Source organism: Saccostrea echinata, unplaced genomic scaffold, assembly GCF_033153115.1.
Source record: "Saccostrea echinata isolate AGI-Se365-2 ecotype Australia unplaced genomic scaffold, CSIRO_AGI_Sech_v1 ptg000025l, whole genome shotgun sequence".
NCBI classification, from domain to species: Eukaryota; Metazoa; Mollusca; class Bivalvia; order Ostreida; family Ostreidae; genus Saccostrea; species Saccostrea echinata.
The window spans coordinates 22930757-22955792 of NW_026889774.1; the positions used below are offsets into that span (position 1 = coordinate 22930757).

General features: G+C 32.9%; 2 protein-coding genes across 2 annotated transcripts in view; both read right to left on the reverse strand.

Moving 5' to 3' along the window:
- LOC133192203 (glycerol kinase-like) overlaps nt 1-25036 on the reverse strand; it is a 419267-nt gene that overhangs the window by 194174 nt on the left and 200057 nt on the right. The window lies entirely within an intron of this gene.
- On the reverse strand, nt 6000-23052 carry LOC133192205 (tetraspanin-1-like). The gene is made up of 8 exons (XM_061328175.1): nt 22887-23052; nt 14173-14257; nt 12339-12680; nt 12097-12204; nt 10380-10541; nt 10096-10179; nt 9773-9846; nt 6000-6409 (listed from the first exon to the last, which is right to left on the reverse strand). Coding segments are annotated over exons 2-8 (831 nt in total). The 5' UTR covers nt 14233-14257; nt 22887-23052; the 3' UTR covers nt 6000-6408.

The following is a 25036-nucleotide window of genomic DNA, read 5'->3' on the forward strand; positions in this document are numbered from 1 at the left end:
TTTTAAAATCTGCTCGTGAATTAGCTAATGAGATGGATTCTAAGGGGGAACTCCAAATTAAAGATGGGAAAATGTGCCTCATTAAACAAAAGTCCAACACATATTTATCAATAGAAAAGTGGACATCCGCCTTTATCATTTTCTCCAGCGTTCTACTTGAGAAATACAGGACTAGGGCACAAGAGCTGCTTAAATACATGCGTGACATTCGTCTCGCAGCATCAAGATCTGCGGGTTGGTTTAGATATGATGGACAATTCAGACTAAGAAAGGCTTCTGACCCCCATTCATCATGGGGGCAGATCAATAGTGAGCTATGGTTACTACACATCACTAATGCCAATGTCACCTACAATTCAGAGCCAATATCAAAACTCGTATGCTCCCTAACCATTATCAAAGCAGGCCAAATTTACAAATGACTACTCGTTACTGCAATAACTATAACAGTGGTAAAAAATGTCAATTCTCCCCCAGTTGTAGGTTCAGACACACCTGCAAGTTGTGCTGTGGGACCCATCCAGCAATCAACTGCAGAAAACAACAGTCCAACTACTAATTACCTAGTCCTGTCTAACACCGCTTTATACTCGTTAGGCAATACACCAATCAAAGTAACTCGACTGAAAACATTTTTAGAAACATACATGTACAGAGAAAAATAATTTTTGATAAATGGTTTTCAATATGGTTTTGAATTACAATACAATGGTCCTAGAAGACCCAGACAAGCCAAGAATTTAAAAAGTGCATATCAGCACCCCGAAATTGTTCACAAAAAATCTGCAAAGAATTAGCTTCTCAAAGAATAGGTGGCCCTTTTCAGCATCCCCCTTTCCCAACACTTCAAATTTCACCTTTAGGTCTAGTCCCCAAAACAGAGGGGGATTTCAGACTTATCCACCACCTGTCATACCCAGAAAATGATTCCATTAATTATTATATAGATCATTCAGCTTGTTCAGTTCATTACTCCCACATTGATGATGCAGCAGCCATGATAGCTCTTCTGGGTCAAGGGACATTGTTAGCTAAATCAGATATTAAGTCAGCATTTAGACTTATACCAGTCGCTACCTCCGACTTTGACTTACTAGGTTTTAAATTCCAGGATAAATACTATTTCGATAAAATGATGCCCTTTGGTGCCTCAATCAGTTGTGCAGTCTGGGAAAAATTTGCTACTGCGTTGCACTGGATAACCCAGAATATCTTACGTAACCCAAATATCTTACACTGCCTGGATGATTTCTTATTCGTAGGCAAACCGCATTCTCAACAGTGTAACAACACTCTTTCTACATTCCAAAATATTTGTCAAGAGTTGGGGGTCCCAATAGCAAACGAAAAAACTACAACCCCAGCCACGAGTTTGACATTCCTTGGTATAGAACTAGACACAATAAAAATGGTAATGAGACTCCCACAAGACAAGTTAACCCATCTTAAACACACTAATCCAAACTTGTTTGTCTAGCAAAAAGATCACCCTTAAATCCCTACAATCCCTTATTGGCCTGCTTAATTTTGCCTGCAAGGTAGTGGCACCTGGGAGAGCATTCTGCAGGAGGCTGATTGATGCAACCATGGGCATTCGTAAGCAGCATCATAAGTTAAGAGTTACTTTAGAAATGAAGGCTGACTTGCTAGTATGGTCAAAATTCCTACAAAATTACAATGGGGTCACAGTATATCAAACAACACTTGGACATCAGATACTTACTTACAGCTATTTACCGACAGCGCTGGGGGGCAAAACGGGGGGTTCGGAATCTTTTTCTCTGGAAGTTGGGCTTATTCAAAATGGCCACATGAGTGGGTGCAATCTGAAATCATCCCAGATATGACATTTTTGGAATTATTCCCAGTATATGTTGCAATACTGATCTGGCACGACTCTCTAGCAAACAAACGTATCTTGTTCCGCATAGATAACATGGCTGTGGTACAGGTCTTGAACAACTCCACATCCAAATCTAACAGAGTCATGAGAATTGTTAGAGAGTTGGTCCTTATCACTCTATATCACAATAAAAGCACAGCATATCCCATCTAAACAAAATTCTATAGCAGACTGCATTTCTCGTTCACAGTGGAAAAAATTTCACCAGCTGGCACCAGATGCAGAACAGTGGCCCACACAACTTCCACCCCAGATTTGGAATGTTTGGTCGCCGAATCCGAACGCCTATTTCAAACATCTTTGTCACATAACTCTAAACAGGTTTATAACACAGCCCTTAAAAAATTCCATGGCTTTCTGAAATCATACAATCTCAAAGAAATTTGGCCCATACCCACCGATATAATCCTCAACTTTGTTGCTTATCTGTCAATACTAGGACTTTCCGCAAACACAGTGGAACTTTATGTACGGGTACTCTCCTTCTACCATAAGCTAAAAGGACTACAAGATACCACTAAGTCATTTCTGATAGCCAAAGCACTTGAAGGTCTCAAACGCACAATAGGCAGGGCAGTTGATACCCGCTGCCCAATCACCGGCCCCCTGCTGAGAGAGTTAATCTTGTCTCTCTCCTCAATATGCTCCTCACCGTATGAAGCCACATTATTCACCTCCGCTTTCTCTCTTGCTTATTTTGGCTTACTTAGGGTAGGGGAATTCACTATCACAAACAAATTGAAGTACTCACACTGCATAAAATTGCAAAATTTAACAGTACACAATCAACAGTCACATATCAAAGTAACTATCCCTCGCTCAAAGACAGATCAAATAGCCCATAAAACAACACTTATCATTTCCAAAGAGTCGGAGATGGTCTTGTGTCCTGTTCGAGCTACCAGCAATTATTTGAGCATTCGCCCCTCTACATCACCAGCAGACTCTTTTTTCATCCATGTTAACTTGAAACCTTTAACAAGATACCAATTTAATGCAGTCCTCCAGAAAGCCCTTATCTCTATAGGTAAAAAAGGGCATTTCTATACCCATAGTTTCAGAATAGGGAGGGCAACAGATATGGCCCTACACGGGATGTCAGATGAATTCATAAAAGCATCAGGCAGGTGGAAGTCTAAAGTTTACTCCTCTTATGTCAGAATGTAGTTAACTGGTAATTCCCTAAGTCCACAATTTATAATATATTTAAAAAAAAATAACTTCTACTAATCCAAGCAAAGTTTTTCAGGTATTCTGAAAAACATTTGGATAGTGGGATCCTCAATCCCTTTCTGGGCCGGAGAGTTGGCCGCCACGCAGCCGGACAGGAACCTAAACCTACCAGCCAGCATCAAATGGCATGCGATAAGGGGACTGCATTGGCAACAACTCGATCCACAAATCTTGAAATTGCTGAAAAACTCCACACCCCCTTAATTTTTAGTTATTCAGTTAGGTTCAAATGACTTGACAACAGAAGGTTTGACTAGGAAAAAACTTATAGAAGAAATACAGTGCACATTCCTGCGCTACAATGCACTATTACCCAATACTAAATTAGTATGGTCCTATATATTACCCCGTCTCTACTGGCATGGGGCCCCACTTAACTGCGGAGGCAAAATTGATAAGAAAAAGAAAAAGATCAACAGAAAAATCAGATCATTTGTTTTGGACTTAGGTGGAGCTGTTATCTCTCACCATAACATATCTGTAAAGTCTATAGAGTTATTTAGATTTGATGGGACACATCTCTCAGAGATGGGTAATCACTTGTACCTTCATAATCTCCAAGGGGGGCTATCAACATTTTTGCCCAATACAGCCATGAAATTTCCTTAGAGGTTTTTCTACATTAGATCCATTCCCAAATGATGGGATTACATGGGTAAAGAAGTTTACAGTATAGGTAGATGGAGGAACATTATATCAATGTTTATGGCGGGTCTGGGGGGACCTAAGGGGGGTTTTGGGGGGCCTGTGTTTCCCCCATCTGTCAACTAAGACAGAGGGCAGGTCTTGTTTAGTGGGGAAAGTATTACCCCTTATGTAGTGTATGGTTGGGGTTCTACAAGTTTAAGCCATACTTGGTGCCCCCTTCACCTCTTTTAAGTCGCCCGCGTGGCGCAGTGGTTAGAGCGTCTGCTCTACAGTCGCGGTGTAAGGAATTGATCCTTACGTCGCGGGTTCGAATCCCACTGTGGGACGTGGAGACCGGTCCTTCGGATGAGACCGTATAAACCGAGGTCCCGTGTCGCAGTAGGTGCTGGCACGAAAAAGATCCCTCACTGCTCAATGGCCGTAAGTGCCGAGTATAGGACAAAATTTGCAGCTTTCCACCGGCAAGAGGTGGCGTCTCCATATGAGTGAAAAATTCTCGAGAGGGACGTTAAACAACAAACAAACAAAAACCTCTTTTAAAAGGAGGGAAGGCTCACAGTCTGGAGTACTCAGTGTCAGTAAGTACTATCGAACCAGGGAGCAATCCTTTGGAAACATGGTAAACAGATATGTCCCAGGCCATTCCCGTCCACATGCTAGTTGTCAAGCATTGGGACTTCACTGGCACTTGTGCTCAACACAAGGCCTCCGTCATGCCCGTTATGCACCTTTGTGTGCTGGTATTTCGGTCGTAACCCCAGACCTCCTATAAGATGTGGGGACAATGTGGCCTTTTATCTCCAATGTCCATAGACTGTTCAGTGATTGTTGTATTGGAAATGTTGTGATTATAATAATTTGTGTAATAGTACTGTTGCTTAGTTGAATAAATGTGAAATGAATTTGACAGTCTTGTTTTACATTCCTTAAGGCATAGGAATAGTGGAAAGCTAATCCACGGTATGAATTGTAGTAAAAATGAAGTATGGTTCTATGTAGAGTTAGCAAGCAACTCAAATACTAAGAAAATTGGTAATGGTTGAGTCAACATCCAGACTGCTCAATTAATAGATTTTAAAAATTCAGCATAGATGTAGAACATTTTGGGGGAAAGAAAAATTATCCCTTCTACCTACCGATCCATTTTTTTTATTCTGACTCGAGAGAGGGCAAACAAATTTAAAAGATGGCCCAACATATAAAACAATGAGTCAACGGTTAGAAAGTTATTTAATTGGACCAGATTTGTGACAGGTGTATGTCTCGTTAGACCAACGGACAGGAACTCAAGTCAATATGTGTAGTTTACTCTTGTTCGAATTTAGCTCTTCTAATCAAACTTTCCAAAATTATAGCCCCCTCCCCTCCTCCCGGAAAAAAGGAATTTAACATACCAACAACGTGCAACTCTGCATCATTATAAATATGACTGTAACATACCCATCAGAGAATACTAGAAGGCAACGTCATACTTATGTGTAATTTAGTTTAAGGACATGGGATACTCAAAAACTTTTCTAGAAAAGTTTAAACAGTTTGTTTTATGACGTTTTCCCATAAAGGTATCCCTATTATCTATTATCCCAAAAATCTTCTTCTTATATCTATATTGAAATTTTATGGAAACCATGAAGAAATTGAAATATCCCAAAATACCGTTATAGCTTATTTTAAATTTAATGTATTTCCAGGATTCTATAATTGATTTACATTCCTATTTGATCACATAATTTGATATCTAATTGTTATCAGAGAAAGGGTTATCTCAGGCTTGGAGTTTTTTCTGTATATTCTTAAATACAGAATAAGGATAGATTATAAGGCAAAACATGGTGGTGAATATGCGTCTTAGCAATAATAAAGTATGTTCAAACTGTTTTAGAGATTTCTATATGGCAATTTTGTTTTTGTATCATATGTCCTTAATCAAAGGTTTCTAAATTATAACTTAAACATACTGCTGACAATGATAGATGTCCTTGTTCTTTGATATATAACCTTGAATGGGATCATGATCGACGCATATTTAGTAAGAAACAATCACAGGTTTGGATTCGTTTCAATCAGAAAGTTTTAAATGTTAAACCTGGAAATAATTAGTTTACAAAAAAAAAAAAAAAAAAAAAAAAAACAAACCATAAACACCCATGGAAAAATGAAATATTTCCTCGTCAATATTTAAAGTTGCAAACATGGTATGACAAGAAAAACAGAAAACAATAAAATATTTTATTACAGAAAAGGTAGCGGTTCAGGTCAAATCAACCTTCATCATCAGGAAGCAATCAAACTTAATAAATAAATTATCATATCAATACAATCACATATAACAATTCAACAATAAATCATGGTGTTCCCTGCGCAGCAGACGATAACATTATATAAATATTTAGACCAAGGGTCAGAGAACTTTAATCCATCAGTTCTCCATTTTCTAAATATATTAGTAACTACAATATTCCTAGCTATTTTTCATGAAATAATTTTCCCAGTTGAATCACTTAAAGATAATTCACAAGGTTATTGTATTCAATTTTGGACGGAAGCAGATTTTTCCAAAAAGTAACCTCCCGTTTCCTCTGAAAATTTTATCTTGGTGTTGGCGCTGACGGATTGTTAAAAGATCTGAAAACGAGAAAAAACTTCTTATCAAGATAAAATTATGAAAAGTATCAAATTAACATTTTTTTTCAAGTTTTGAAAATAAATTCCCATATAATTTGATTGCTCATCATGAATAAATTTGCAGATGGATACACAAAATCTCTTATCTTCAAAAAATAACGTGCAACTCTTGAAGAAGATAAATAATAATTAAAAGAAAAATAAAGAATCAATTTAGATAATTCATAACAGGTTTCACGTCCAGACAAAAGAATTCGAATTATTAAAGTAGATTCAAGAAATGATAAAAATTCTCAGAAATGATCCTTTCTAATTTTAGAAAAATATAAATTAAAGTTGTCGATGACAATCTACTTATGAAAGAGAGAGAAAAAAGAAATTTGAATTATTTTACTTAGAAGAATGTTTCATATACCCAGTTTAATAGACAGATGTATAGTACGTGAATTGTTTGTGTATATAAGAATAAACATAGAATCAGGTCTCTAATTCCTCACACCTTACCTATTCCGTTCCCTGTAAGTATTTTAAATTTTTCTGAGAAACACACCCTTTTATTCATATTTCAATACAATATTAAACCAAATCACGAATCTGAGAAGCATATGTGTTACGTTACTGTAATACGTGACTTGGAAAACAGAACCTCTATTTGATTTTAATGACAAAAACACGACTATTATGTTAATCATTATTCAACAAAACAAAAATCAATTTTCTGGCAGAATCAGATCAATTTAAAATTTAAAACCTGCCTTTAAGCTTGGGTTTTGTTTCGGTGTTTTATTATTCCAAAGTAGACAAGTATCAGCGTCATTAAGGTCACCTTGTCAAAAACACAGAATTTGGACAACTCATTGTTCAAACAAATTGAATTAAAAATTCAATATTCTTTTCTGTTGTTTTCCCTAGTGTAGGTAAAGCGCTAGCTAGTTATAAGGACATTTATATATAGATTCAAAACGGACATAATTTTTAATCATTTACCAATCAGAAAAAATTCGATATTATTTTAAAAATTCTTACACCTCTTACTTTCTACAGTAGAATGTTTTCTTTCAAATATTGTAAAATATGCATATTCAAAATATAATGCATTCAAGATTTGTTTGCCTAGTTTCGTTGACTCAGGATGAAGTATATTTTTCTATACAAATCAAGTATTTTGGGTAAAAATATTTAAACATGTACTCACCATGTTACAAAGTTTAAAATGATAGCATGCATTTATTTTAAATGCGCAGAAAAAGCCCACTACCTAACATTAGCTACTAGTATCATGAAACATAGGGGCTGGTCTTCCGGATTGTTAAATGTAAAATAAATTAACGAAATTTTGAATCTACTTTAAATACACTTAAAAAGTTGTTACAATAAATTCTGACACTTTCAGACAAGAAATACTATGATTTAAAAACGTACCACACCTATATACATAAACTCTACAAAGGACGAAAGCTCTCATCTTGGAAAAAATACTCCCATCCATTTCAGCACCTATTCCTGGACTCTTAAGCATTAATTTATTATTTCGTTGTCATGATTCTATCACCTACAGTGATGATTTTCCTAAATATTGATGTGTATCTCAGTCGTCAACACGCGTTCAATCTCTAAAAACATCAGAGTTGGGATCATGTGCAATGGAGGAGTAAGCATCCTCTATCGACCTTTACAACCGTCATGTGCTCTTTTTATGATCGTTGACCAGAAAAAACCGTAGACAATTCAGTATGAAAATAATGGCCTAACAATTTGTATGAAAAATGTCAGTCAACATGCGATTTAACGATGCATTGTACTTGCTAACAAGGTCGTTGTATCGACAATAGAATTTGCTGAATGTTGACTTTAAATGAGTTTGCTGCTATCCTTGTATCATCAACTTATTTGTAAATAGCTTGCCTCATCTAGAAATTGTTTGTACGTAGAACATGTCCTTGCCTGGGAGATATAAATCCATATGCAGGTGATAATGGAATATTGCTACATAAATAAGGGAAGTTGACGATATAAAAGATTAAGTTATCACGTTTATCGTTTGCAATCAATGTCTTTCTATAGTAAAATATCCAAATATGAGACAGATGTGTAAGATTTTATGGTGCCTTTTATTTCGAGCTCAAAGGTATATATCGAATCAACGAATTAATGACAATGAATTTTGTTAATTGAAATAACGTCGTCGATACATCTTAATGTCGAATTGAAGGCCACAGCAAGAGACTTCTTCTTTTAATGTAGAAGTTTTTGAATAAATACTGCTTCATTTGAATACAAAAACAGGTCTGTTAAAAACAGGGGGCAATGGGAATTCCAACAGATTGTTGGAAGACCTGTTCTCCAATATTACATAAGTATTCTCAATCAGAAACTCACGCATCTTTTTTTTTTTATTTTACTTTCAGGTGCTTGTGTGTAGAATCAAAATGTAGCATAACCCCACGTATAATAGTATTGTGTTTTTCAGCTCATTTGTGTCAGGTGAGCTTTCAGATATTGCTGTCAGTCGTCTGTCTTTTACTTTTTTCCCCAAGTTCATGTCTTTTCAAAATTCAAACTTTTTACAGAACATCCTCTGATAAAGGAAATAAATCTGATATATTGAAAGTTTAAAATATATATATCAGGGAAACTTATGTCTGACAAATTAAATTGTTAATATAAGTTTAAATTGAAGCAATTAAAACTTTTTTTAAATTAAGAAGCATAAAAATGTACACTCAAAAAGTTAAAAATTTACTGGAAGAATTCCCTGTGACATTTAAGTATGAATTAAGTATCTGTTTCGGAAGTGCATAAATGGAGAACTTCATAATACTCGATGTAACGTATATACTACTAGTAAACTTCTTGATTAAAAAAAACTCGTATATCAGAAACGTGAAAAAAAATTACAGGACCTGCATCAAGAAAGTTCGTCGTTTATGCGCGTTCAAAACCTCAGTCGCGTCTTGTTTGTCGAAAAGAACTTGAAAACATTTTTAATATCAATAAAACTAATCGATTCTTTCTGGCTATAGTGAGTGTGTTTGTATTTTACCTTTGCATAAAGTCTTCATTTAAAAAAAATGACACTGCAAAATATTTGTTTTTGCTAGAAAAGGTATTTGTCATGTAGCCCTGGACTGCTAGGAAATTACGAAATGCGGCAAAGAAAATGTTTAGTCTCCTTATTATCAAAACGGGTAACTTTAGACTAATCGACAGGTATAGATATATATCTATGAAAAAATATCAAAACATTTATCAGTTGTTAATCGGTAGCGATTGAAAAATTCAGTTCAGCTGAACATTAATTTATGCAATCCGTGATTGAAATCACGAGAAATCGACAGGATTAGCTCTAGAAATGTTACTTACCATCGTTTGGGATCAACTTTCGATGACTGTCGTGCATCACAAAAGATGATAAGAGCAAAGATAATTAGAACAAGCTGCAAAGATAAAATTCAAGAAATGAATAATATGGATTTAAAAATAAATCAAACAACAAAACTTTAAATCAATATTATGAAATTTATCAATACATGTTTGCTGTATATCTTAAAATTATAAATATTGTGATATTTGTCTTATATATGCACATAAAAATACTGAAATAAAGTACCAGAATATTGTTTTAAAGATTTCTTTAACCTTATGCTTTTTTATCATCATATTAAGTGGGCTTTCCATAGTGTTACCTGAAAGGCACCGCATCCAGCAATGGAGCCAGCCACTAAAGCTACATTCCCTAACAGCATGCTATATACTTCATCAAAACATCCCTGTAATAAAGTATAATCAAGATCTTCCTTAACCCTCTAATAAGACTGAAGGCACTCTCTTTAAAGAAAGAAAAAATACAAGCTTTTCTTCTATGTGACGTTTTAATGTGTGACTTTTTAATGTTACTGTGTTTTTGTTCAGTGTATGCTGTTGTAAGGTTTGACTTCCAGTTGAATAAGATATACTACAGATCCTATACCTTGGTGTATATGTCTGCTGGTGTTGTTGCACACGTTGGTAACGCTGAGTCCGGAATTGTTATGCAACACGTTATTGGCGCTTTTAGACCGGTTCCGTAATTTGTGTTCCATTTTGCCCCTCCAGTAAAATCGTTGTAACTGTCCACACCACAACATTTAAACTATGAGGTTTATAAAGAGAATTAAATACTCTTTTATTACATTTTATATAAAAAGTCAAAAAAGATTAGAATGTTGTTAAATTTTCGATTATTATTCAAGAGAGTTATCGAGTGAAATGAAATACAAAATAGATAAAGTTTATATAATCTAAATGTGTGAAAGTTTTAAATGCTTTCCTTTTCTTGTTGGATAATGTAATATTATAACTGTATAATGTCACTTTCAATTAAAAACAGCTTACAAATAATTTAAAAGTATCAATTAATTAAAAAAAATCCAGTTTCTTTTTTAGAGTTTGGGTAAAGTTAGAACAAAAGAATTATTACTACTTACAAATTTTTGTTTCTAACTTAAATAATATCATAACAGTTCCATAGTCAGAAACTGATGCCATAGCTTCTTATTCGTGGAAACAATTTTCTGAACCACTTACTTAACTCCTGAGTGATACAAGAAATATTCTAAATTAGCGGATAAGACAATGCATGCAGCTTCTATCTATTGTCATTCTTAATTTATGTAATCATTTTAACTGGGTTTTTACACAAGACAGGTTCATTTAACGGAAATTTGTTCAAAACATAATTTTATAAACAAATAAATATATTGAATTCTGATTAAATTTCCCGTTCTTCCTATGGGATTATTTGGCCTGTATGTACTTAATCTTAGGTTTTAGTGTATCAAAAAGTAGTTTAAAGAAAAAGGAATAGATATCGAGAAACAATATATGATGAGCTTAGGCATAAAAAGAATTCTAGACACATGCTAGTATGTTAAATTTAAGTCATCGACTTTTCTAAATGGGTTTTGGTTCTAAGATTACAACACAGAACTGTTTGCAGTTCTTTGATGCCTGTTATCACGTTTTAATACATTGGGTTCCTTGAAGACGAGCTCATAGATTCAACATTTATAATGTAGATATAACATTAAGTTCTGACAAGATGACTGTCATTTAAGAATTTGTGAAAGTTTGTATTTGAAGATAAAGGTACTTAAAGTCACAAATATCCAGAAAAATGCAAAAAACTATTTTTAAAAAACAAACAAAACAAAACATAAAAACATATTGATATTTTTATTTGCATTTTGTAGGACAATTCGTATAGGGAAAAATTTTAAAAATTGTGAAATAAATATCAAATCGGATAGCTACTTTATAATGTAAAATTTGCACATTTTCATTGCTCCCCATTTTAGTCGTACACTAGGTAAAGCGTAAATAAGAATTTCAGAATTGATTACCTAATTATTTGCCAATGAGAGTTTTGGGACCCTTTTTCGAAATACTGGTACTTACTCTAAAACCCAGAGTGGTTAATTTATTGTTAAATATATGTAGAAGATACAATTTAAATGGGGCTTTTTTCAGAATAAGTGTGAATTTATTTGAATAACGTGGTCATTATTTGAATTGCTCAATGTCAGTATTACTTGTAGAAAGACGATTCAAAACACTGAAATAGAAGGCAACTTAGGTAGAGAACGAATTGAATTCGTTGAACATGACGCATGAGATATCCGCAAACATGTGGATATGTTTGCTTTTACCTGTCTATGTGCAAAGTTCCAACCCAGACTGACGAGGTTAGTTCCATTAAATCCAATGTAATCACTCTGAATGGACGTTTTCAACGGATTCTTTATTTCGTCTTTTATCTGTAAAATATATTTGCAGACGTAAATAACTTTCAAACTACTGAGTCAAGCGAAAAGGAAAAGTGAAAAACTAAAATGGTATGATTGAAAACATATTTCTAAGATAAAAAGTGTTCTATTTATTTAATTTTTACCGTGTTTGGAGAGCCGTAAAGGATTCCGACGAAAATGAGTTCTCCGACAAGTATAACAATGACGATGATCGCATAAGTAACCAACATAAATTTCACTTTACAACAGGCCCCACAGCATCCAAAAATTGTAATAATCAACAGAAAAAGGCCTAGACCAACGAAAAAGTATCCTAATCCGCCAATCAAATCACTGATATTGAAGGAAGAAAAATCCACAGTGCCAAAGTTATTACTCTCCAACTGATTCTTCAACGAGTCGAGAACACCCTTATAGTAAGGTTCCAATACACTCTGTCCCACTAAGCATACTAATCCCAAGGCGAAAAACACCAGTCCAAGAATCTGCAATGAAGAAGACATTTTTTTCGTGACGTGATTAAAACTTTTATTTTTTTTTTCTGTGTTAATTTTGCTATTGTGTTCAATATTTATTTTTTTTTGCTTCCATTTCAAACAACACATGCACCGGAATTTCAGACCGTTTCATAAGTTACAAAAACCAAATTAGTTATCGAATTATTGGCAAGATGTACGATACATATTGTTATAACATAATTTGTGTATAAATTTAGAAGGAATGTTGTGTACTGGCTCAAAATGTCACTTGCTTTAAGTCCGATTTGCTTTCGCCAAGATGACCTTTCAGTCAAATTAAGCCTCATACAGATTTCAAAAAAAGTTCTATGAATAAAATAAGATAATATGAGGAATCATCAAATTGAAGGTAATGAGTTTGAAAAATGAAAAATTCGAAAGTATAGATTTCATCTTTTCTATTTTAATGTATGTTTTACATTCTACCAGAATATCAATATATATTGTCGAAATGTAACCATATTTATTTTTATTCTGTATCTTAAGATATAAAGGTAAAGACCTGTTAGTTAAAAAGTTATTACATGTAATTTCTTAAAATCTTCAGCGAATTCCCATCTTTTAACTCATAGGGAAGCTCAAACATGACACATTATATTTATCATAGCTCGCCTGTTGCAAAGTAGATTGCGTCAAACTTGCTCAATTTATCTTCCGTATTTCACAATACTAGATCTACTTCATAGAAAGACAATACAAACTTTGCTATTGGTTTAATGGGATTAGCAATCCATTTACATATCTATAGATGCACTGGAAACATTTTCTACATAAAAAAGTGTACTTGTGTAAAACGTTATGAAAATGTACTATTTTTATTGATTTAAACGTTCAAGATGACTACATGTGAATAATTATCATTATCTCTCCTCCCCCTCCTCAATAAGTGGTATGAAATATACATGTAGAATATAAGTGAATTTTAAAAATAGCTTATCTTGGACTTCGAGACTTCTAATTCTCTCTCTTTGACACAAAAACAAAGATTCCTTTGGCCTACAAGGGGATTATTTGCACCAAACTTGGTAAGCATGCTACCAACATCATTGGAAACTTGACCATGCAAGTGTGAATGTAAATGTAGATGTAAACTTTGACGATATAAACAAGAAAAATAAACTATCCGAAAGGACATTCGTGTGATTGAAGTATTAAAAATGAGTGTATATTAATTTAATAAATCCCTTTCTCTTTGGCTATAAAATAGACAACTTTGTAGTCATTTGTTGAAATGTCTCTTTGTATTAAGCATAATTTATTTTTTATACCTAAAAAGTTTTTTATTAATACATGTATAACTGACTTTCTTCTAAAAAATTTGGGGATCTTACAAGTAATGTAAAATGAAATAGAGAATAACGTATAAAAATAAGTAACTTCTGATATTTGCCATGTAAAAACAAATATTTTTTGTTAGCATTATTTTTATTTCTTATTGATTACAATATGGTATACTTACCAGAAATATGATGTTTATGACAACAATAAGAACACGCCCTAGGCCCACCAGACAACTCATTTTTACGATCTGCTCTCTTGTCAACCTGTGAAAAGAAAAAGAAAGAAGCCAGGAAGTTTAAACTGCAACTCCTCTCAGTATCTATGATATAAAACAGGAACTTAAGATAATAGTACGGTAATTTATACACAACACATTAAATGGTGGTCAGGGTTTATTTTTAGAATATTATAGAATATTACACTTAAATCATCTAACTGTTTATTTGAGTTATGATGGCAATGTTAAATCAAGCTTTTAATTAAGCAACTTTTGATTAAATATGGAAACTCAATATCTGTTTTCTTTCTGTTTTCTTTCTATGAATTAAAGTGCTATTGCTAGAGTCCATATTTTCAATACGTGAATGCCCTCAATTACCATATAGAGCAATGATCGATAGCTTTTTTTTTATTGGTTCTTTTATTAAAAACGGCAAGGCCACTGAGGCAAAAAAGAAGTATTTTTTTGTACCGAAACATGCATTTTTAAACAAGTTTGTAATAAATTTCTGTAAATGTAATTATCATGGAAGTTTGCGAGAGGACAAATATTTCATTTATATTTCATATTGATTTCTTTTTTCTTTTTTTTTTATCAACCCAATACAACTTACACATTTTCGATGAATGATATATAATTTCTCAAAAAAAAAAAAAAAAAAAAAAAAAAAAAAAAAAACGGCTGAATTTGCACAATTAATAAAATATCACACCTTTTAATTTTCCAAGCCGAATTATGAAAAAATCTTTTGATTGATTTTTTTGCAGGAACACTGGTAAGTGTTAAGTTACCTCCTTATAAATCCTAAACATCTGTTGTCTTTCACTACAATCTTTCTATTCGATACCGTGTCATGCATACCATTGTTAAAACGGCATGTTAAAACACGAATACTCGATTATTGATTATACATGTACTAGAGTCCTTAAAAATGTTTTCCATAAATGCGATCAATGAACTTACTTTTTGATTTTTCCAGTCCTTAAATTTAAGTTTTAAAGAAAATAGTCTTAAATTATAACTAGAGACAAACTAACAACGTATAATAAACTGAAAATAATAAATCTATCCTCTGTACAGAATTAATTTCCAGAGTAGGTGATATGGTTATATATTTATTATTGACAATTCTTTTAAATGCCAGTTTTGTGGCATATTAATTTACAAAAAATTAATGAAGCATAGTTATGCAGCATAGTAACCAGTTTTCAATTCTTAAATACATATTAGCCTAGCAGGGTACCATCGTATATGATGTCAAATGTAATTTTCAACAAGTCTTAACTTTATTAACACTTGAGTGTGTTGATTGGCAAAGAATTAATATATATTTTGAAGAGATTATTGTCAGACTCTAGATGAATCAATTCCAAACTTCATAATTTATTAAATACTTTAATCAATTCATTTTTGTCTTTTTGCAGATTGAAAACAGTGAAGGCTATTTTCTACGGTAAAATTCATTTGCAATGAGAAATTTTGCATGTATTCACAAAAGAGAATCAGCAGACGGTATAATGAACAATAAATGAAAAAGAAGACAACAAACAGCGACCGACCTTTAAAAAAATCCACAAACAATACAAATCCGTTAACAGGGCAGAAAAAACATGGACCTCGAGAAATTCTAGAGGTGGGATCAGGTGCCTATGAGGAGTAAGCATCCCCTGTCGACCGGACACAACAGCCGTGAGCCCTATGTATTGTTCCGGTAGACGAAACATTCCGCAGTCCATTTAAAATTAAAAAAAAAAGCAAAAGCCTTACAATTGGGATGAAACACATCAGCCAAAATACGATCCAATGATAGGTTATATTTGCTAACAAAGTCATTATAACGACCCTAGATTTTATGAAGAATGCTGACTTTAAACGAGGTTGTTGAAATCCCTGTAACATCAACTTATCTGGCAGTAGCCTGCTCAGATCATGGTGTTGAGTATCGAATAAATTGGAAGAAGTAAACACCATATGCAGGTGATAGTGATAACGGAGTAGTACTATATAAATGAGGAAAATTGACGAAAGAAATGTTGTCATCTCGTTGGTCACACAATTTAGCTGTTATTTTTCCCTTCTATAGTCAGTGAAACACCAAATATGAAACAGATGAAGCAGACTCTGTGGTGTCTTTTAATTTGCGTTAACTGGGATATATTAATCGATTGATTGATTGCATTGATTTTGCTTTACTTCCCAATCGAGAATTGTTCACTCATACAGAGACGTCACCGTATGCCGGTGAAGGGCTTTCAAATTTAGACAATTCAGGACTATTGAGAAGTGAGGGTTCATAATCGTGCCAATGTCGACTGTGACACGTGACCTCGGTTTTTAAGATCTCATCCGAAGCACCTGTAACTTTCACTTCTAATGCGGGAGCTTGGCGAAGGAACGGTCACTACCGATGTTTACATCTAACGTCGAACGAGAGATGTATCGAGTCGATATATATGAATGAAGGTAACTATTGTTAATTATAATATATCGTCGATATATCTGAATATGGGGTTGAAGGCCACAACAAGTGTTTGATTTTTTTAAAAATAAATTCTGCTTCATTAGAAACTAAAAACAGATCGGCTTATAAAGGATCACAATTAGTGCCCATCTGATTCCAAAAGTTTGTAGGAAGACCTAGTCTCTAAAGACATAAATGTTGTCAAAAGAACTCCGGTATCCTTTTAATATCAACATCAGAGTACTTGTGTTAGAATCGAAGTGTTTTTAACAAAGTAATTTTGTAGATGACAATTACAAGATACGAAAATTTCCAAATCCATTTTTATTGAAGGAGCAGTTGTCTATGAAATCATAAAACCTAGTTTTAATTTATCCTCAGAAACAATCGTACAAAGAGTAGGGAAAAAAAGTAATGGATCCTCATAACCTCAAACAATTGGCTTTAAAAACATTAACTTAATTATATGCTTTTGTATCTTTACAGACAACATTCATGGATGCTTTACAAGCTTTATACAGTCAAGCCTCGTTATCCCGAACTCGATGGGACGGCAAAAAAAATCGACGAGGATTCGAGATACCGAAGGTAAAATACTTAAAGAATAAGCGGTTAGGACTTCCAAATCCCTTCGACATATCAATGGTATTCCAAATATCAGTGTTGGGCACTGTTTGGCACTCTCTCTCTCTCTCTCTCTCTCTCTCTCTCTCTCTATATATATATATATATATATATATAATTTAATTTTGTTTGTATTCTAGCCTTTGATTGGTTAATATCCAAAAAGGAACACAAATTATTTCTGTATAACCTGCTTTGGTATGGGGACCCACCCCCCTGACAACCAGCTGATTCATCTGTATCCATACAATCCTCTCATTTCCAGTCCTCGGGATTCATGGGAAATTCCAGATTTAATAAATGTACCTTTAACTTCAAACAATAATTCGGTCTTTCCACATGTTAACAAGCTGCTAGGCCTATGTATCAGTTTTTACCTCCCCTCGCTTCCCATCACTTCCGTTACTTCCGTAACTACGGTTGTATTATTGAGCGGCAAATTTGAACTAATAAAAAGCAACGAAATTTTACACCCATAGTTATTTCATGATTTTAAAATTAAATTATAAGGAATGACTCTAATTCTTGGCCAAATTATTCGAGTATAACCTGGTTTGGGTCAGTTTACGCTGTTTTATAATCCGCTTCGCGGATTATAAAGCGTAAACTGACCCAAACCAGGTTATACTCGAATAATTTGGCCAAGAATTAGAGTCATTCCTAAAATATATATATATATATATATATTTAAGAAATAAGGTATCATTTTTAAACATCTATCGGGATATAAATACGGGTTGGTCACGAGATCAAATTCCATAAAGCCCGAAGGGCTTTATGGTAAATTTGATCTCGTACCAACCCGTATTTATAGCCCGATAGATGTTTAAAAATGATACCTTATTACTTATATTTACATTTGTGACTTATTCATATTTTATATTTGCCTGATTGTAATCTTTAACGCGTGAAACGTTTTATTTTTCAAACCCAACGGCACGTGTTTGATCCTCTGATTGCGCGTCGACCCTTTATGACGTCACTGAGAAATTACGTCGAACGTTTATGACGCGAGGAACCCGTGTTTATACGGATATAGATACGCATTGCTTTCAATAGTGTTATATAAAAGAAAACATTTGCAAATGTAAATATATCCGTATAAACACGGGTTCCTTGCGTCATTAACGTTCGACGTAATTTCTCAGTGACGTCATATAGGGTCGACGCGCAATCAATGGATCAAATACTTGCCGTTGAGTTTGAAAAATAAAACATTTCACGCGTTAAAGATTATTATCAGGAAAATTTAAAATATGAATAAGTCATAAATGTAAATATAAGTAATAATGTATCATTTTTAAACACCTATCGGGATATAAATACGAATTGGTAGGAGATCAAATTTACCATAAAGCCCTTCGGGCTTTTTGGAATTTGATCTCTTGACCAACCCGTATTCATATCCCGGTCCCAAGACCATAAACTGAGAACAGACTTAAGTCAAAATTTCAAATCAATATAATTCCTGAATTAATTCTGATAATGAAACAAAATTTATAACATGTGTATAAATTTGTGTATTAAACAAACCTGCAAATTTTTATGCACATATGTTAAATAAAACTTAGGATATTAAAAATCAAAAAATTTTGAGGCCTGGATAGAGGTTTAAAAATGATACATTATTTTTTAAATATATAAGCCTTTATAAATTAATAATAAACATTCATTAAAATATGTCTCTTTTTTCAACAACAACAATCATAAGAGCATTAATAACTTTATAAAACAATACTCATATATGCTTCTTTATAAAAGTTATTTAAGGAATCACTGTCTAGTTAGTAGAGTGTGCCAGGGCATCAACGATAGTTGGAAACGTGGGACAATTTGTATAACGGACGAAGCCCGTTATGCATTAATTATCCCACGTTTCCAACTATCGTTGATGTCCCTGGCATACTCTACTAACTAGACAGTGATTCCTTATATTTCCATTTCATTGTGAAATAAAATTGTAAATTTAGATTTTAAAAATGTAGACTAATAGATTTAAATTATACGAGGCCTCACATGGCAATTTCAATAATCCCCGCCCACTGAGTCAAACACAAAGACAGCCGCACGAGAATTACATGCATATTAGGCCTCCTGAGAGTCAGACACAGACACCCGCACGATAATTACATGCATATTAGGCCTTCTTAGCTCCTGACCTTTCGCTTGGCGAAATTTGCATTCCGGTAGAATGATCAAGAAATCAACTCTCCTAACTTTCAAAGAGTTATCACAGAGAAAACAAATAGAAATGGAAATATCTGATGTTGTAGAGCAAAATCCAATTTTAAAAAAAACCACATGAGAGTTTTTCTTTAGGTGCACGATCATGGAATGAAATCAACAAGTTTAACCTGAGTTGTGTTGAAAAGGTCTGGTATTTGTTTAATTGTATATAAATAGTTAGGTTAGTTAAAGTACGAAGTTTAACTGAAATCCGTGACTTCTTCAAAAGAAATATCCAATTCTAGAGACCAAGAGTATAAAGATTTATCTATTCATTTCTATACAATTAAGAGCTGTTTAAATGCCCTGGACTTGGTTTTTATATGAATAACATGTCAAAAAGAAATAGCTTGATTTCAAATGTGGCATGATAAAGACATAACTTTAATAACACTGTTTCAACTTTTCCATGTCAACGTCAATAGAAGTTCTGAAAATAAAATTCCTATCATACATCTATGCTCAATGGAGAAGGAGAAAGATATGTATTGAAATTTGAACTAATGTCACATAGGTTCGCATATTGGCTTGTCAGACAAAATGAAGTATGTTTTTATAAATACAAATGAGAGATCAAAAGGGTCATGCAAAGTATTGTGATTTTAAATAATTACCTTGGCAAAATTATCTTGAATTTCGACTTAAAGAAAAGAGAAGTAAATAAAGCATACGTGTGAGGATATGTTCAAAATGTAGATACTAATTTTCAACAAACTTCCTTCTCAAGCATGATCAAATTAAGTTCTTCTTCCAGTAGAACTCTGGGTTGGTGACAAAAGAGAAAAGCCAAGGAACATAAGCTAACAAGATGTGAAAGCTGTACACATAAAATATTAAGGGGCTTCATTGAATCTGCAATAAATAATCGTATTTGCCGAATACCGTTTTAGCTATAAGGACCGGGTTTGATGGCAATAGCTACAATGTTAATATACATGTAAAAACATGAATAATGTATCAAAAACACTTTATTGATGTTGAATGAGGCTCTTGAGTATTTTAGATCACAATGAGCTAATTCTGTTTTAATGAATTAAGGTAACTTTACCAACACAATTTATGACTGTATGTTTCTTTCCTTTATATTTTCATGCTTAAGAGAGGAATTATACCCCAATGGGAAACATTTTGAAATCTTGTTGTATTCCCTGATTATTCTGTATTTTAGTTCAATGAGATATATACGTTCACTCCAAAAGAATAATTCATGAGTGAGTCTCCTGACATAGATGAAGCGGTATATAATATGATAAAGATTATAGTATTTCACGTTGAGTTTCTCGTCAATAGTATTGGCAGAAATAGGGCGCATGTTGAGAACAGGTAATACATACAGGTGAAGCAGGAACAGGAGAGGAGAAGAAAGACTAAGGGATCGATTATAGAGTTTTTATCCTCACACGATATTCAATCACTACTCGAAACGTAATTATCATTTGATGTTCATTGACAAATCAGGTTCAATAATTCAACATACTACATAAAATGAACCAATTTCAGATAAGAAAATAACATTACGTTATTGTAGAAAGTCTGAAAAACGCACGAAAAAACCTTTACGTCGAGCATTTAGAATAGGTTTGTTAAAATACTTTTCTTCATATGTTATTATATGATGTAGATAAAATCCGAAAAACTTGAGGGATACAGAGGAAATTCAATATTTTGTGGTTGGATATGGAATTTGTTGGGACATTATTTTAAAAAATATTTATATATAACGAGTGCAAAGAGAGATGATCTCATCCAATATTCAGAGAGCAATACAAAACTTTTTCCATATGGTTCCCCCATATAAACCCGAGAACCAAATGCATGTATCGGTCCGACGAGCGAGGGTTAGTGCTAAGTTTCAACTTGCACCTCATTTCTGCAAATTTTAATGTTGAAAAATGTAGAATACTATGATAAGAATTATATTCTCTGCAAAAATATCACTTTTATTAAAAAATAAATTACTTTTTTTACGGTCGAAAATGTAATAAATATCTATAATTTCAAATTGTATTATATTTTTAAAAAGTAAAAATACGTCATAATCAAATAAAAAAAAAAAGGGAAGTTATTACTATTAATTCAATTTTGGTAATCTTCAGTTTATATATTACATTACTAAGCATGTACATGTATTTAACAAAATAAGACATCCCCTTTTTCTTATTACCTCCCACATCAACCATCCTCTAGCTCTCGTCCTTTGGACTGATTCATATACTGTGTTCTCGGGTTGATATGGGAGAGATATGGAGAAAGTGGTGTATTGTTCTCTGAATATTGGCATTATGGGGGTCCATATTACTTCAACCACTTTCATATTCATGTCTGGTGGGAAAAGAAAATTCTTCAGCATCTGTCCTGCAGAAAAATATAACAATGTAAAAATCAATTTACTCTTCTCGAATCGATTTCCATAAATGGCGACCAGAAAATTGGAGTTCTGAGTGAAATATCGATTTTTCTTTACAAATAGAAATGCTACTTATTAAAATATACACGGGACAATGCAATAATTCATATTTTTTCAGACATTAGATACAGAATTTCGAATGTTTACCTCGATTAGTCTGTTTCTAATGTTACAAAAATATGGGATTACAATTTTAGTTTATTTAAAAAGATATATATATATATATATATATATATATATATATATATATATATATATATATATATATATATATATATATATATATATATATATATATATATACTGAATTATCAATCAATACTTCATGAAAAGATAGATAGACATTTTAATTATACGAAATATTTTAAGCAGTTAATAACCAGCACATCTTCAGTCATGTAATTTTACTTTCTCAACATAAGGTTTTATCTCATGAACACCAGTCTTTTGTGTAATGCTTTTATATTTGTTCATTGAGCGTACATGTAATTGGCAAGTCGTGTGATTTCCTTCGTGGAAGTAGGGACAATTTGTCCAAAGACACGCAACCTTGAGATCAGAAAGCCAACACTTATCGACCTAGCTGCATAATAGATTTAAGAAATGAGTTTACAGCATCTTTAAAAAGTTTTTCATAAACTGAAAATCATTTGACTTAACTGTTAATGGATTTTCCCTCAAAAAGTTTAAAAACTAAAGAAAAACCTATAAAAGTAATGTTTTGCAGGAGCCCTTTTGAGTGTTGTGAATTTGTTAAGGATTGTTTTAAATAACAAGAATTGCGTCATTTAGAAAACAATTCGAAAAAGAGATACAATATATTGTTGTATCTCAATTTCTTTACTAGGGGAAAAGTACCAAAAACGTTAGATAAAATTTAACATACAACTTAAAGACATTATCAAAGATAATATTCAGATTAATATACCCCAATTTAAAGTAGAATATATTTACCTGTACAAAGTTTATTCCTTCAGAAAATTTCGCAAGTGGTGAATCGTGGGGCCTGAAGTAGGTGAACTGCGTCAATGTGTGTGTTCAAACAGAGGCTGTTTATTGGAACTGTTTAAAGAGTCCCTGTGTAGGTATTGATCAATATCTTCCCATTCAGGGAGGAGTGAGGGTCATATTTTTAAAAAGAAACCCAGCCTTTTAATTTAAAGGGTATTTCTTTTTAACAGAATTGCAAATTTCATTAGAATTCTTTTTGTTCATTGGAGAAAAAGGATACCTTTTGCATAATGAATTAACAAAGGCGTTTTATTTCTTATTATTAAATCTACCTGTAGATTAATAAGTTACAGAGGTTGTTTTAGTTTCCGACCTAGTCAATACATAGTGTATTACATTTAAAAATACCGTTACTAATTTAAATAAACCTGACCTACGTTAGGGGTGACTTTGAGAATAGTAAGCAGGCATGTATTGTTATATTATTGGAAGCTGACAAGGAAGGAAAATTGAGGAAATCTATTGAAATGTCAAGACTGTAAACAAGAGGTAGCCATATCTTCAACAGGTTCAGAACATGATCTAAAATAATGTTTGTTTTTATATTGAATCATAGATATTCATATTTTGTGCTATAAGTACATGTATATGTACATCATGATTTATTTCCATACTCAAAACAAGCTGGAAACTATCTTTCTTATCAGTTGTTTGGTATAACATTTTCTATTTTTATGATAAAACAACATAGAAATATCGAAAATACTTCATACTGACCAATTTTTGAACAGTAACTATTTGTATTATCGGCAGACAATGGTCTAGCAGGCATGTTTTCTACACTATTTTCATGAATTACCAAAACGTATGTACAATCTTCCTCGTTTTAACAGCTTTCTTGTCGTATTCATAAGCTTTGAAAAAAAACTTATATTAATATCCACTATACAAAAATAATGGCAAATTATGTCAATCATGATTCCTCTGTTACGGGAATACGCAATTTCTCTTTCGGTTTTAAAGTTGTGTTCTATACAGTATTTTGTCCTGTTTCGTAAAAATTACACTGCAGTTCGAATCAAATTTAAAAAAAGCCATTTAATGGTCAAATATGAAAGCAGAAAAAAATCATTTTAAAAAGCGTCCACGTATTTGTACCATTCGAGCAAAATGTACAGGAATTGTGTTTTGGAAATTAGTTTCAGGCATATTGCCTATGCCTGTATATTCAACACATAAAATATTTAAAATGAATAAATGTAGTGATGGACTTAATGTTTTAAAAAAAGCAAAAAAAAAAAAAAAAAAAAAATGATTCGGATTTTTATGGATTTTTTTCAGAGTAAAAGTGTCCGAGAAATCATAAGCTGCCAGTAAAGCTCTTCTTTCGCTATTTTCGTTGAAAATGAAACCGCAAAAATTAAAGACATGAAAACTTTAAATATTGGATTTGAAAGAAGAAAAACGCAAATTGAAGAAAGGGTTAAAGCTGATTTTGTAAAGAAAGCGTAAAGATTCGCGAGAGAGGGGGAGAGAGTTCTCCATATTGCTCATCATGAATATACCATGGGGCAAGAGGATAATATGCATAAACCGTCAATCATACTAGAAATTACTATGAATCAAAGGGACATTCAGTTCCAGCGTTATATTTTAATTTAAATTCTTTCTTGTTGCTAACCTTACCTAACGGCCATTCTTAATGTGACATATTAACACTGACATTTTCAGATATGTTACTGCGTTAGATTTTTTCCCTCTCATTGCATAAGATTTGCCGTTTAAAGTCCAATGCACTATTAAAATTAAAATGTCAAATACATGTTTAAGGTCATTTATAGAATGTAAACAATCTCTTCTGGATGTTAAATGCTAATATTAGTACATTTTATACTGCTTAAATGGTGTAATGGAGGTCAGTCATATAATATTTATGGATAATTAATTTTAAAGTCAAGAAAAGTTTAACTTGCTGAACTTGTAATGGTGAAAAAGGTGAGCATTGGTACATTTGTGAGTACAATAGTGATACAATGATAATCCTCATTAATAATGTGTCTGTCTTTTGTAATGCGTCGAATCAACACACCAAAATCTTCCTCTTACAGAACATCGTTCTAGAATCCTTCTGTCCATTTGACTCATTGTCTAAT

Excerpts from the sequence above, each read along its gene's own strand:
- LOC133192205 (XM_061328175.1), bottom strand. The coding sequence starts at position 14,232 with ATGAGTTGTCTGGTGGGCCTAGGGCGTGTTCTTATTGTTGTCATAAAC. Across the intron at positions 10,542-12,096 it reads GGAACTTTGCACATAGACAG|TTTAAATGTTGTGGTGTGGA; the intron begins GTAAAAGCAAAC and ends TAAACCTCATAG. Across the intron at positions 10,180-10,379 it reads CAGCAGACATATACACCAAG|GGATGTTTTGATGAAGTATA; the intron begins GTATAGGATCTG and ends ACTTTATTACAG.